The 13520-nt window shown below is 36.0% G+C and overlaps 1 protein-coding gene across 1 annotated transcript in view; it reads right to left on the reverse strand.

Moving 5' to 3' along the window:
- Window positions 1–219: 219 nt before the first annotated feature.
- Window positions 220–13520, reverse strand: part of LOC129233779 (arrestin, lateral eye-like) — a 40843-nt gene continuing 27542 nt past the window's right edge. Inside the window, exons 5-6 of the mRNA XM_054867756.1 lie at window positions 5944–6106; window positions 220–631 (exon numbers count right to left, since the gene is read on the reverse strand). Of these exons, the coding sequence (XP_054723731.1) occupies window positions 317–631; window positions 5944–6106 (478 nt within the window). The 3' untranslated portion in view covers window positions 220–316. The remainder of the gene's footprint in view (window positions 632–5943; window positions 6107–13520) is intronic.

Raw genomic sequence — 13520 nt, forward strand, 5'->3', positions numbered from 1 at the left:
AAAAGCAACGCATTGGACGAAATCAGGTTTCTTTCGCTAGTTTCACGCAAAACATGTCAACCATTCGTCGTTGTTGAGTCACGTCACTTAGCGTCTTTGTGACAGCTTTTGCTAAACCAATGACTGGACTTGCTCCCTCCATTTACTAATTCCTGCTCTAAGATTTTCACCTGCATAACGATTTCAAAAAACACACAACAAAGAAAACAAAGAAGAAAATAACAAACAACGTGAAAGTCATTATTCTCAACTGCACATTACAATCTCCAATGACTTTACTAGTGTATTTTATTTGAGACAGCTCAAATCTCTGCTTCTACTCGTAGTCTTCGCTGAACTGGCGCCTCCTGGCGAAGTCTTCAATGATGAGATCTGTGCTCATCTCCCTGGACAGCTGCTTGCGGACCCGCTTCTGCATGCCAGAGACCTCCTTCTGCTTCTCGGGGGTGGGGCTGGTGAGCTTGAAGGGCACGTCGGCCACGAGCTCGCCGCCGATGGCGCCCATGTACAGTCGCACCCTTATCATGTACGAGATGACGATGCCGATGGCATCGCTGGTGTTCAGGGTGGAGGAGGCCAGGTTGGTGTCACTATCTCTCAACAACCCATCCAAGGCGACGCCTCGTTTGACCTGAAAATAGAATGCGGAGGTTCAGACAAAACTGTGGGCGACTAATTTACCTACTTTGAGAAATGTATATGAAGTAGATTTCGTAATGAAATTAACGGAAAAGAGATTTGAGTTACTTCTGTCACGGATTCGATAAACCAGATTGTTCAATACCGGCATCTCGTAGAGAAAGTTTACCATGTTTTGAATGCATATCTAATATGTATACCAATTCAGTAAGTTACCGCCCTATAGCCAGGGCTAAAGCAGAAATTATTCGAGTTGAACCGAGCCATTGCTTCGGTCACTCATCTGGTCAATGCTAATTCTGTATTAGTTACCAATTTGTTTGGCATTCTGGGCTTCTTTAAGAGGCTTTCCACCTCCAGTTCAGTCACTTCCTATGCCGGGTTGATGAGTGCTAATAAGCACGAAACTGCAGTCCTCGGCTGGAATTGACTGAGCTGTCGTTGTATTTCATGTATGTATACGAATTGTTTTGCTAGGTCATGTATTTTGGGGAGAGGCTCCACTAAACCACCTCTTCCTCTGGTCCAGCCCCTAAAGAATCTGAAAAAAGGTACTGCGAGCTTTCAAGCCTAAAATCTGAAGGGTTTCGTTCCTCCATTTTCCGTGCAGGAAGTTTTCCTCCTTCGTGCTAATTTTTTCCTCCCTTTTAAACAACCAATGATTGGCTCTTACTCGATTGCAGTGGATGTTCCTTTGATTTCTGGATCCACGCCCTCTGCAATCTGCAAGCACTGCTGTCCACCACCCCTCTGGTTCAACACTTCCATCAGCAGCACAGTCCAGCGGCCTCTGCTCCTTATAGGCGGTGGCGCCCACGTCCTACACACACACGCACACACACACACACTCGCCACCGCCTCGTATGACGGACATGCACATGGTGGAGGGTTGTTGTGTGCTTGATGATGTTTTTGTCTAAAGAGGATTGTGCAAAGTCGAGAGTGTCGAGTATTAAAAAAGTCGATTCAAAGGGACAGGGACCGTTCGTAACAGCAAGAAACTCATCAAGTAGGGTCCTATCGCATCTTGTGTTTGCGAACAACATAAGTTGAACTCAAGAAGTCAAAATTCAAATCATTATTATTTTCTTCACTTTCTTTTCTTTTTTAAATAAAGAAAATCTCATCAGAAGGAACCCACACATTAACACATTTCCGGAGCAGAAAAAGGATTAAGGGTACATACAAGTATTAGTGGTTAATTCTTATTTGCTGGTAAGAACTAATACACCACTAATGATAGTGACTAAATTGTAATTTCAAGTTATGTTATTATAACAGTTTACAAATTATAATTTTATAGTAATGAATTTTGAAAAGATAGTGAACTAGAGAAAATCATGAACGAAAAACAACTATAGAGACCTAGAAAAGGGGAATGAAGGAATGAGGAGGGAAGGGACAGCAACTGGAAATTTTTGACTTAAAGATTTCTTTTTTAAAGAATTAAGATTTTTATTCAACATTCTTTTTTTTTCTTGTTAAAAGACCTTAGTTTTCTCCATTTCGGGAAGAATGATCATTTTTGAAAAACTTTCAACTCAGCACTTTGTTTGAGACTTTTAAAATGCTTCGTCTCCGGTCCCACTCCAAAGATTCCGGTGATGGACAAATCCGGGAATCGAGTGCTGTGGATGATAGCGTATCAATTTTAACCATACTATTGTTTCTATTCTTGAAAACTGCTAAGGATTTTATGCCTTCTTTCTCGAATTCCCATTTATGATCATTTAGAGAAGGGTTCAACGTGGGCTCCGCGGAACCCAAATGTTCCCTGGAACTTTTGTGTTCCGCGACAGAACAGGGGTTCCACAAGTTATCCCTATAAGCTTAATCTGTGTTTATTTTAGCAATGTAAGTTTTTTTTCCTGGACTGAATCGCATCTTGACTTCTTAGCGACTCATTAATCAATCAAATAAGACGGTCTGCAGTTGCAACTTTTATTTATTTACAAATACAAATACAAATGTGACGACCAGCAACAGGCTCTGGGCCCAGCTAGGCTGGTCCTAGTCAATTAATTAGTCCCCAATGAAGATCAATAGCCCTCTTAAAGCTATCCACTCCCTTGCTCATTACCGCCTCTTCCGGTAAGCTATTCCAAGTGCCCACGACCCTGCTAAAGTAGTAGTTTTTCCTGATTTCCAAGTTAGCCTGAGATTTAAATAGCTTAAAACAATGACCCCTTGTCCTGCTTTCCCCGCAAAAATTTAATCCATTTACATCTTTCATTTTGATAAATTTAAATAACTGAATCATGTCCCCTCTGACTCTCCTTTGCTCCAGGCTATACATGTTAAGCCTATTAAGTCTGGTATCATAATCTAAATCTGAGAGTCCCCTTACTAATTTAGTTACCCTTCTTTGAACCCTTTCCAATACAAAAATATCTTTCTTCAGATAAGGCGACCAAAACTGAACAGCATACTCCAAATGAGGTCTTACTAAACTCCTATATAAAGGCAGAAGAACTTTCTTAGATTTGTTTGAAATAGATCTATTGATGAACCCAAGCATTTTGTTGGCTTTGTTACTAGCAATACAGCACTGTTGACTAAACTTGAAGTCCTGATTTATAAAGACACCCAGATCCATAACATTTTCTGCCTGATTTATGACTGAACCCTGTAGACGATATCTCATACGCTTATTTCCATGACCTAAGTGTAGCACTTGACATTTCCCTACATTAACTGCCATACCCCATTTATCTGCCCACTTAGTAATATGATCTAAATCCTCTTGCAGCTGTTTTACTTGTTCTTCATTTTCGACAATCCCCATAACTTTTACATCGTCAGCAAAACAATTCATGCTTCCAGAAATATTTTCATTGATGTCATTCATAAATATAATAAACAAAAGAGGCCCTAAAACTGATCCCTGAGGAACCCCACTTAAAACATCACTCCAATTAGAATGATTTCCTCTCACAACTACTCTTTGCTTCCTACCAGTAAGCCAATTTCTAACCCAAAGTAAAGTTTTTCCTCCTATTCCAATGAATGTTTCTTTTCCCTGTACCCTTTTTTAAAAATACCACACAGGGATTTTTTCTGCATATTTTGACTTTTCTTCTCACTTTCTTTATATTTCAGCAGCGCATTGACTGAAAACTACATAACTATTATTTTTAAATTTAAAAACAAAATCACGTGACAAAACTCAATATTTCAAAAGTATGAAATCTTCATATATATAACAGCTAAGGATCAAGTAACGCCCCTGAAATCATCAACATTGAAACTCATGCCACGGCATGATAGTTTTATAGTATGTTTTGGTAATGTTAAAAATGCAGGGAAAGGCGAACTTGATCCGGTCACTTAACTGTTTTACTGGTAAAACTCTCATTTCAGGGGAATGAAGAAACGAAAAACAATGAACGCTATCTACTGAAGTAACTGAAGTTCAGGGTTCATCTACTGGAGTTTGGGTTAAAATTTCAACTATGAAAATGTTAGCAAACAGGCAAATGCTTCCTTCAAATGTAGAAGTAATTTTCATCCGTCATATCTTGACGGGCGATTTTCTAGTATTGTAATGAAGGAAAGATTTTATATGTATGAGTAAACTAACAACGTAAAACTTTTTAAAAGTTTATTCAGAGCTCTTTAAAATAAAACCTGTCCTTATTCACCCCCCCCCCCTTCTCAAAAACCTGCATTTTTTCGGGGCGTTTAGTCTCTCCTGTATCTTATACAGTTGACTCTCTGTTTAACGACTTTCAAGGGAACACAAAAAATCGTCCTTAAGTAGAAATCGTCCTTAAATAGAATGCTTTTAACGCTATAGTGGACCATCTGGGACCCTGAAAAGCCGGCGTTAAATAGAGAAAGTCGTTAAATACAGCGTCGTTAAACAGAGAGCCAACTAATATGAATTACTCGTAAAACTAAATATTTAATAGGGGTGTAGCTTAATGCTGTAGAATCTCATTAATCCAAAATAATGGGGGATCCAGGTCGTCTAAATTAGTGAAAGTATGAATTAAGCAAAAATAACCTTTAAATTGAGACAAAGCATATAAAAAACACAGTATGAAGTGTTTTTGAAACTCAAGAGAATGAAATATAAAACTGCATAATAGAAAATTACAAAAACACAAAATACAGCCCTAAAAATACATTATAGTGCCGACTCGCCTTTAATTTGCACAAATAAATGGCTGTCCGGATTAAACGAAGCCCGGTTTAATAGAGTCCGGATCAATGAGGGTTCGTCGAAAGGTATCATGGCCGTCCAAAGAGAGGACGGCACCCGGGGCGAATATGTTCTGGCTCCCCCCCCCCTCGCCTCCAAAATAGCGGGTGTATAATGGAAAAGTACGGAACATTTTTATTTTCAATTATTACATAATTAAACATGAACAAGCGTCTATCGTATAACACGGTTCTTGTGCAACACGGTTTTGATATTACACGGACAAGAGAAGACAACTCCTCCAAATCTCCCCCGAATGGTAACAAGACCTTCTCTGCTTTGGTGGGAGATGTGGAGTGACTTTCCAACGCCATCCAACTAAGAAACCCGGAACAACAGTTGACTTGATTGAAATTTTGACAAAATAGAGTAACATTATCAAAATCAACATTTTGTGTACGTAATTAAAGTTGATTGCAATTTGAAGAAAAACATTTAAATGTTTTTTTTTTTTTTTGGTTAAACACAGTTTTACTGTAAAATCTAGTCCCCCCCCCCCCCAAAAAAAAAAAAAAAATTGAAGGGAAGCTGAAGCTTCTCGAGCTTTTTGGGTAATCAGGTCCTGCTTGTAATCTGAAATCAAATATGTTAGAGATCTTAAAAACTAGATAAAGAATTTTTGGACTTTTTGCATTGTTTAAGGGTTTTCTTTTAAAATTTATTACTTAACGGTTTTTTTTTCCCTGATGGAATTATATAATAAATTTTGTCTCCAGGTGTCATTTTATCTTTTTTGTTTCGTTTAATTTCTATTTTTTGATATTTACACTTATCTCCTGTTCCACCGTGTTGCTTTTCTCGGATGACTTTTCATCCAAAAGCTCACACTTCTTTGCATTGAAAAAGGTGTTCCTTATAACACCGAAACACGTGTCTGCAATCATTTGCAAGTTTTGTGCTTAATAACGTTGGAGTACTGACTTTTTAACTTTTTAATCTTAAAAACTATTTTAAGAAAAATACTTTAAAAAAATTGAAATCCAGAAAAAACTTAGTTTATGGCGCCTCTTCATATATTGGCGACCGGGGCTATTGCCCCGCTAGCCTCCCTCTTCAGACGGCCCTGGGCTCACTGCACGAATGAAAGATTAAAAATTCACCTTATTGTCTTCTGCGGATGGAATGATGTAGAAAACTTTGGACAGAGTTGCTCCGGGAATGATTGGGCAGCCTTCCTTTGAATCGATTCCAGCAACTGCCTTGCTGTAATGGCCATTTATCATCGTCACTTCGGTGTTTTGGATGGCATTCACTCTTATGTTCCTGGATAAGTAAATGTTCAAAATGACATGTTACAAGGCGGCTAAACATTTCAACATAAAGTAGTTTCTCTTTTAAAGGACACATCTGAATAAGGGACACCTCTATTTAAGGGACATTTTTTCTATTCCCAGTCCTTTTGAATATATATATATATATATATATATATATATATATATATATATATATATATATATATATATATATATATATATATATGCATTAAAAATATCGACTTTATTGGAATTAAAAATTCACCTTTTGTCCAAAAATTAACTGGCAAAAGTTTGCCTTTACGTTAACATGCAGAGAAACAAATATGTGTTGTCATATTTCTTGCTGAGATCGACAGTGGTGGTAAAAAAAATTGCATCACCCGCGCCGCAAAGGAGAGGAATATCATCCCGATTGCATTCAACACATCAGTCAAGCATCCCGTATCCCAGATGATTTGGGGATGTATTTCTGATCAAGAAGTTGGTGGGCTTCACTTTGTGCAAGGAACAGTAAACGCTCAGGTGTATATTGGCGTTTCGGAGAAGAAATTGCTTCCTACACTGTAAAAAAATTCCGAAACGTTACTGGTTATTTCAGTGGAACGTTTCGAGATTTCAGAGGTTTTCACCTATTTCCCCGCAAAATCAAGTATCTTCACAAAAAAGTTTCCTGAATTGCTAAAAGATGCAAAGATGCACGAATGCAGACTTTTCACTTGTGTGAAAAATGTTTTTTGCTACCAGTTTAAAGGTTGACTGAGCGTGTTTATTAAGTGTATCGGTTGTAGTTTAGTTACGGCTCGTCTGGATTGGCTAAGCTCCCAATGGGAGCAAATAAGTCACTGGATAGCTGCAGCTTTGCGAGGCAGGAATTGCAAGAAAGGAATATGTTTAGTTCTTGCTTGAAATTATTCGCTTAGCTTTGGCCATGGTTGCGCTAATGCTTCTGGAGCTTTTCTTAGTAAGCCAGGAAGGTTATAATCGAATACATTAAACCTACTCAGTTTTTCTAGAAGGTTCACGACTGGCTTTAACAGGGAAGATTTCCCAGTATCCCAGGAAGGTTACTGACTTTTATCGGAAAACGTTCCTGGTTTTTGTAAGAAATATTACTGGTTGAAATTGGGCACATCAGCTGCCTATTATTTTCCAGGAACGTTTCTGAATCGTTTTTACAGTGTACTACCCGGGATCACTTTACTTCAGTTCCAAACGTCATGTTCCAGGATGATTCTGCTCCATGCCATAGGGAAAAACTGGTAAATAACAATTTAAAAACCTTTATCCTGCCATTAGACTTAAATTGACATGGGGTTAAGTAATTTTTTTTTCTCTAAACTCACACGCAGGTTCAGAAATGGAAAAATGAGCATGGGGTCAGCAGTTGGCCTTGGCCCGGAGACAGCCCCCATCTACGTAAACAATTATCGGATTCCTGCTGTTAAATGTTTATTTCATAAGTTTTGCAGAGTTTCACATACATTCATCGTTAATCGGTCGACCAAAACTTCTCCCATAATCCCATTGTTGTGAAAATGTGAGGGTGATGCAATTTTTTTTTTACCACCACTGTACATTCATGCTTTTCCCTCTCATCAATTTCTTCATATGGGCTTAGCCTTGACAGATAGTGCGCCACCCATAACAAACTTTGTAAAGAAAGCTTGAAATGTGATCACCCTCTGTTTTTACTTTCTTCTATATCTAATATATAGAAGAAAGTATTCGCAACTCCAGCGCTCGAATGCGCTACCTTGCGGTAATTTACATAACTGCCGAAAAAACTAAAACATTGCGTTCCACGTATGTCTGTTGAGCAAACATAGGCAGTTTGTTATGAGTATTTATTAACGCATTCGATGTGTCTTGGATTGCTTTCAGCAATAGAAAGTGTTTTTTCCCTTAATGTTATTCTCGAGCTCCTCAAAATAATGTTAGCCTTTATTATTTCCCTCTAAAAAGTGAGTTGACTGTCGTAAATGGCGTGAAATCCTAAACAAAGAAAAACTCTGGATTAACAAACTTCGCATTTGCAAGTCTATTCGAAGCTTTTTTTTTTGGAAGAGGATAACTTTATACGAGGTAAATTTTTTTTATTGTTTTGTGTGAATTGGTGAGAATATGTTTTATTTTTTATCTTAAGCTCAAAAGAAGGATTGTATGCAGTATTATCGTAGAACGGAATGAAAAATGTTTAACGCTGAGAATTTTCATCGCCAAAATAGTGCGATTATATTTTAGGGTTATAGTTTTAGTATTGTGCGAGCAAAGAACACTTGCTTGGCGAGATTTTGCATGTCAGTTGTAAACCATTTTTATTTTTTATCATGTGTGGATTAAAATGGTAGAAAGATAACAGAATTCGATAAGTTTAAAGAAATAATGGAAGATCAATTAAAAAGAAAACTACCGCCATGTATCCGTGAGAATTTTATTGATGATGTATGATAGAATTAAATCATAATTCAGAAATTAGAAACATACGAAACCGAATGTAAAACAATTAGCGCTAGCCAAACAAAACAAAGATCTTTCATCTTCCTCTTTTGATAACACTGATAAACAAAGGTTTATTTACATGAAATATTTATAGTGTTCATATGGCTACAATAAAAATGTAGTTTCATCAAGAATTGATAAATTTTGAAATCGACATCGTGGAAATGGCTACTTACAACGACGAACTATAGCATATATGATAATAATAAGTTCAGCATTTAAGCATAAATCAAACTAGCATAAACCCAACTCTAAACCATTTATTAATAACTCGCATTCCATCAATATCCAATGTTGCCACTCACATTGTAACAATACTACATCCCTTCTTTTCTTTCTTTTTTTTTTCTTTTTTTTTTTAACTGAAAACAAACAAAATTTTGAAACAATTAAAATTACACTTATGTACAGTTCTTACGTGAAAATATAGTCCTGGTGCCACTTAGGTTTTTGTCCACGTCGTATCGGTCGTGGTAAGTTTGTAGACATTGTTGATGTTGAGGCGTTTGGATCTACCATTAATGTAGATCGATCTTCCTGTTCATCTGTTGTTCCATCTTCATTTACGTCTTCAATACCAGCTGCAATTTTCGGATTTTTTTCATTTGTATGACTGATATATTTCTTAATATGAGTTATATTTCTTCGGTAGCAAACTCCGTTTGGATCTTTTATAGTAACTGCATTTCCTTTTCTTCCAATAACAGTCTCGGTATTGGTTTGAACGTAGTTGTCATTTTTATTTTCCTTCTGTTGCTTCATAATTACTATGTCTCCTACATTAATGTTATTCTCTTTGGCTTTGCGTTCTTGATCTGCATATTGTCTTCCTTTATCCTTAAGAAATTTATCTTTATCTCTGATTTCTTCATCTGTGAATTTTACAGTATTTTCTCTTATATCAGGTAGCTTACTTCTGATTTTTCTTCCAAACATTAGTTCTCCAGGAGGAACACCGGTGGTAGAATGTGGTGTGACACGATACGCAAAAAGAAATTCTTGAAGTTCATGCCTCCAGTTTTTTCCTGTTGCATGTGCAATTCTCAGTCTTTTCAAAATCGTTCGGTTTTGCCTTTCAACTTGGCCGTTTGCTTGTGGCCATAAAAGAGTTGTATGATGATGCTTAATACCCCTTTCTAGTAAAAACTTCTTGAAATTTTTATCAATAAATGTCCTACCGTTATCAGACATAACATGTTTTGGAAAACCATACCTAGTAAATATCTCTGTCACTTGATTAATTAAAACTTGTGCACGTAAGGACCTTGTAATTAAAACTTCAAAATATCTACTATAATAATCCACAATAACAAGCAAATATTCTCCTGTTGGTAGGGGGCCTAAATAATCCATCGAGATGTACTCCCATGCCTCTGATGGTAATTCAGTTCGTGTCATTGGCTCAGGTGGATCTGGAATAGTAACCAGTTGACATCCATGACAAGATCTCACGAATTTGTCTACGGCTTTGTCCATGTTGTACCACCATACCTTGCTTCTTAGTAACCTTTTCATTGCTGTCATTCCCATATGACCTTCGTGTGCTAATTCTAAACACTTTCCTTGAAGATCTGCTGGGCATACAATTCTTGTACCTCTTAACAGAATTCCATCAATTTCACAAAATTCATCTTTTATTATTTCATAATGTCTCTGATCTTTAGCCCAATTGTTTGTTCGTAAACTGTTCTTTAATTTCTGAAGATGGTGATCTTTATTTGTAGCAATTTTTATGTCTTCTAATTTAAGAGCTATGGGCACATTAACTTCAACAATATTACGTATGTAATTCTGCTCTTCGTTAGATCTTGCTTCATCTTCTACCGATTCAGAAATATCCAATAATCTTGATAATGGATCGGCAATATTTGTTTTTCCAGGCTTGTAGATAATTTCGTACGAATAGCTCATCAGCCTTAACACCCATCTTTCAATTCTTGCGCATGATCTATGACGAATGCCAAATATTGTCTGCAAAGGCTTATGATCTGTGACCAGTTCAAATGTTTTTTCAAATGTATAGATGTGAAATGTTTCACAGGCCCAAACTAAAGCAAGTGCTTCCTTTTCTGTTTGAGAATATCTTTTCTCCACACTACTAAGTGCTTTACTTGCATAGCGAATAACTCTGGGTCCTTCCTTCTGAAACTGGACCAACACTGCTCCGAGTCCTACTGGACTAGCATCACAGTAAATTCTTGTACGTGAATCTGGATTATTAAATCCTAAAGTTGGCGAGTTGGTGATAATTTTCTTCAATTTATCAAAAGCTTCATTTTGTTTCGGACCCCAGTTAAAAGTTTCATCTTTTTTCGTTAGTTTTCTTAAAGGCTCCGCAATTGTTGCAAGATTCGGAATAAATTTTGCAGAAAAATTGACTAATCCTAAAAAACTTCTAACTTCACTGACTGTTTTGGGGCATCGAAAATTTTCAACTTCATTTTTATTTTTCACTGTTGGTTGAATACCTTCTTTGCTAATGTGGTGATTTAAGAACGTTATTTCTTTTAATCTAAATTTACATTTATCTTTACTTAATGTAAGTCCTTTTTCTCTTACAACATTTAAGACATTTTCTAAATTTTCATCATGTTGACTTTTATTCTTTCCATAAACAATTAAATCGTCCATATAAATGCAAATTCCTAGGCAGTTCTGAAATGTTTGAGTCATTACTCGCTGATACATTTCTGGTTCACAATTTACTCCAAACATTAGGCGTTTATAACGAAATAAACCTAAATGTGTACAAAAAGTAGTAATGTTCCTCGATTTTTCTTTGAGTTCAATTTGATGATATGCCCATTTCATATCCAGTTTACTGAACACTGTGCTACCATTTAGTTCATGCAAAACTTCATCAATTAGAGGAATAGGAAATCTTTCTCTTTCTATATCTTGATTTGCAATTCTCATGTCTACACATAGTCTCCACTTTCCTTCTTTCTTAGGCGTAACGACAATAGGTGATACCCATGGAGTTGGACCATCAACTTTTTCAATTATGTCATGTTTCAACAAATCATTTATCAACTCTTTCACGTGTGATCTTAAATTGTATGGTAACCTTCTTACTGGTTGTGCAACCCCTTTTGCATCATCTTTAATTGGAATTTTCAATTGAAAGTTCTTTAATTTACCAATGCCTTGAAACACATCTTGAAACTTTCCAACAACATCTTCACAACTTGAATCCTTCACTTCAGAAGAAATATTTAATTCATTTACATTGTATCCGAACCTCAGTACATTAAGTTTGATAGCAGTCTCTTTACCCAATAACGAGCTTCCTTCACCTTCAAATACAAAAAATTCAATATCTTCCAACTGTTTACCATGCATTACTTTTATACTAGCTCTAAAAGCACCCAATACTTTTAATGGCTTCTTATCTCCATAGGAATATATCTTCTTATCAACTAAATAATTTTTGCATTTGATTTTTGATGATTTTAATCTTTCCCATTCTTTTTTTCCAATTACATTACAGCTAGCACCCGAATCAATAATCATAGGTATCTTAACATTTCCCACAATGCATGTAATATACTCACTTTTGTTATTATATGGAAGTGAAAACACAAATTCATTTTCATCTTCATTACCAGAAGAATTAAGATTTCTTACAATCTTTTCTTTCTCTTTAAATTTTTTCGGCGCTTTACAAACCCTTGAAAAATGTCCGAAAAATCCACAGTTCAGACACTTCTTCCCCTTGGCTGGACAGTTTAGTGATTTTGAAATATGGCCTTCTTTCCCACATTTCCAACAAATTAAATTATTCTTTTCACGAAAATTTATTTTCTTCTTTTGCATTGAACTCGTTTTCAATCTATTAAGGTGTTCTTCTGGCGATGAAATATTTTCTATGGCTGCTGACTCCAAACGAGACTGTTCATAGGAACGACATAAAGCTTCAGCTCTTTCTAAAGATAACGCATCTCGTTCATCAATTAATTTAATTCTCAGTTCTTTATATGGGCATTTCACAATGATTTGATCTCGAATATGTCGATCAATTTCACTCTTTACAAATCCGCATAAAACTGCTTGTTGGCGAAGTAGAATTATAAATGAATCCATACTTTCATTTTCCCTTGGCGACATATCTCTAAATTTTAAACTTTCAAACGCTTCATTTCCAGAAACCGCAAATTTTCGTGTTAGCATAGAAACGGCAGTCATATATTCATCAGCCGGTTCAGTTCTATCCTCTTCAAGTTCTGTCAATGTTTCAAAAATATCTTGAACATCTGTTAAAGCATAATGTAATAAACAAGCTTTCTTACGATGTACATTAGTAATACCTTTAGCTTCAATAAACAATTGAAAAGATCGCAACCATTTTGTCCATCTGATAGCTCTTGTTCCTTTGTCGCCAAATGGATGAAATTTCGGAATATCTTCATATAATCTATCCATCACTTTCAAAATAAAACCTTTTCACTGCTTTTCGCAATTATTTAACTCTCGTCGCCAAAATATAGCATATATGATAACAATAAGTTCAGCATTTAAGCATAAATCAAACTAGCATAAACCCAACTCTAAACCATTTATTAATAACTCGCATTCCATCAATATCCAATGTTGCCACTCACATTGTAACAATACTACAATAAACAAAGGTTTATTTACATGAAATATTTATAGTGTTCATATGGCTACAATAAAAATGTAGTTTCATCAAGAATTGATAAATTTTGAAATCGACATCGTGGAAATGGCTACTTACAGCGACGAACTACGAAATTTGTATTAATTTCTAATGTTTAGTAATGCTTCTTGAATTCTCATTTCTTTTTACATGAGCCAGAATATCCATAAGACTTTGAAAATTGATTTAAAAAGAATAAAACAAAAAAGTCATGCATACAAACGAAAATTACTAGGCTTATAAGCACTTTCTACGCTACGGCGTG

Source organism: Uloborus diversus, unplaced genomic scaffold (assembly GCF_026930045.1).
Source record: "Uloborus diversus isolate 005 unplaced genomic scaffold, Udiv.v.3.1 scaffold_714, whole genome shotgun sequence".
Lineage (NCBI taxonomy): Eukaryota > Metazoa > Arthropoda > Arachnida > Araneae > Uloboridae > Uloborus > Uloborus diversus.